Source organism: Limulus polyphemus, unplaced genomic scaffold (genome assembly GCF_000517525.1).
Source record: "Limulus polyphemus unplaced genomic scaffold, Limulus_polyphemus-2.1.2 Scaffold5964, whole genome shotgun sequence".
NCBI classification, from domain to species: domain Eukaryota; kingdom Metazoa; phylum Arthropoda; class Merostomata; order Xiphosura; family Limulidae; genus Limulus; species Limulus polyphemus.
In genome coordinates this window covers 39,975-42,105 of record NW_013671574.1, presented here as the reverse complement: position 1 = coordinate 42,105, position 2,131 = coordinate 39,975, and the positions used below count along the sequence as shown (strand labels likewise).

At 35.7% G+C, this 2,131-nt stretch overlaps 1 protein-coding gene across 1 annotated transcript in view; it reads left to right on the top strand.

Annotated features, from left to right (window-relative positions):
- LOC106473200 overlaps positions 1-2,131 on the top strand; it is a gene marked incomplete at its 5' end in the record, with an annotated part of 19,343 nt that overhangs the window by 14,208 nt on the left and 3,004 nt on the right. The window contains one exon of the mRNA XM_013933882.2: positions 1,796-1,828. Coding sequence (XP_013789336.2) covers positions 1,796-1,828 — 33 coding nt within the window. The remainder of the gene's footprint in view (positions 1-1,795; positions 1,829-2,131) is intronic.

Below are 2,131 nucleotides of genomic sequence, written 5' to 3'. Positions count from 1 at the left end.
TGATATATTGTTGAAACAAGGACAAGACAGGTTAGATATGTAACTGATCTACTGTTGAAACGAGGACAAGACAGGTTAGACATGTAGCTGATCTACTGTTGAAACAAGGACAAGACAGGTTAGACATGTAACCGATCTACTGTTGAAACGAGGACAAGACAGGTAACTGATATATTGTTGAAACGAGGACAAGACAGGTTAGATATGTAACTGATCTATTGCTGAAACGAGGACAAGACAGGTAACTGATATATTGTTGAAATGAGGACAAGACAGGTTAGATATGTAACTGATCTACTGTTGAAACAAGGACAAGACAGGTTAGATATGTAACCAATCTACTGTTGAAACGAGGACAAGACAGGTAACTGATATATTGTTGAAATGAGGACAAGACAGGTTAGATATGTAACTGATCTACTGTTGAAACGAGGACAAGACAGGTAACTGATATATTGTTGAAATGAGGACAAGACAGGTTAGACATGTAACCGATCTACTGTTGAAACAAGGACAAGACAGGTTAGATATGTAACCAATCTACTGTTGAAACGAGGACAAGACAGGTAACTGATATATTGTTGGAACCTGTCTTGTCCTCATTTCAATAGATCAGCTACATATCTTATCTAACCTGCCTTGTCCTTGTTTCAATAATAGATCAGTTACATATCTAACCTGTCTTGTCCTCGTTTCAAGTCTAACCTGTCTTGTCCTCGTTTCAACAGTAGATCAGCTACATGTCTAACCTGTCTTGTCCTTGTTTCAACAATAGATCAGCTACATATCTAACCTGCCTTGTCCTCGTTTCAACAATAGATCAGCTACATATCTAACCTGCCTTGTCCTTGTTTCAACAATAGATCAGCTACATATCTAACCTGCCTTGTCCTTGTTTCAATAATAGATCAGTTACATATCTAACCTGTCTTGTCCTTGTTTCAATAATAGATCAGTTACATTACATTATCTAACCTGTCTTGTCCTCGTTTCAACAGTAGATCGGTTACCTGTCTAACCTGTCTTGTCCTCGTTTCAACAGTAGATCAGTTACCTGTCTAACCTGTCTTGTCCTCGTTTCAACAGTAGATCAGCTACATCCGATCTACTGTTGAAACGAGGATAAGACAGGTAACCTATCTACTGTTGAAACGAGGACAAGACAGGTTAGATATGTAACTGATCTGTTATTGAAAATGTCATTTTAACTTAGTCTTGGTTATAAGAAACCCTTTTATCTTGTTGATAACTTCATATAAAGTGTACATGTTATTAAAACAGAGAAGTAACTTTGATTTTGACATTCCTCAGAAAGTGAGTTTCTATGTATGTAACAAAACTGTTATATACACATTTTATTTAAAGTGAGGATCGTACAGAGAATGTAACTTGGCTTATTATGATCATAGGTCAGTACTATCACAAATAATAAATTTTCTTTTGGTACAAGACTAACAACCAAAGTTTGCATTCGTTCTGTAATGCTAGATGAGATTCTATGTTTGGATTATCAATCTTTATAAATTTATTACAGTTCAGAAATGTTGTCATCCTGTATGTGTGGGGGGTACTTTTTAATCTTAAATCCTTTGTCCAACATTGAGACTTCCCCCCCCTCTCTTTCCTAATGCTCAGCAAAGTCCATTAGTATGTTATAAACAAGAGCAAACAAAACTTGTGTCCAACATTGAGCCCCCCTCCCCCTGACGTTGCAGAAGTAAAAAAGACGATTATTCTTAGTGTCTATATTTTTACGTCTTTTCAATTTTCACTAATACCTTTTTTTTTCTTGTAGAGAAAAGAGAAAATATGATAGACAGAAAGAAAGGTAAGTTTTAGTAGTTTTATTTGAATTTTATACTAATGGTGATGTATTGTTTAACTACATTATTTTAGTAATAAAATGGTTGTCTTATACCTCAATGAAACTCAAGCTGGGGTAAACTGTGTACAGGCTCTAATTATTGATATATTTTAACAAGTAAGATTCTGCTGTCTACCATTAAGGTTCAAGGCCCTTGTTTGGAGATGTTTTTCTGTTGCATCGCAGTCTGAACCCTTTATATTACCAAAATACAGGGAAGCGCAGTCTGAACCCTTTATATTACCAAAATACAAGGTAGCGCAGTGT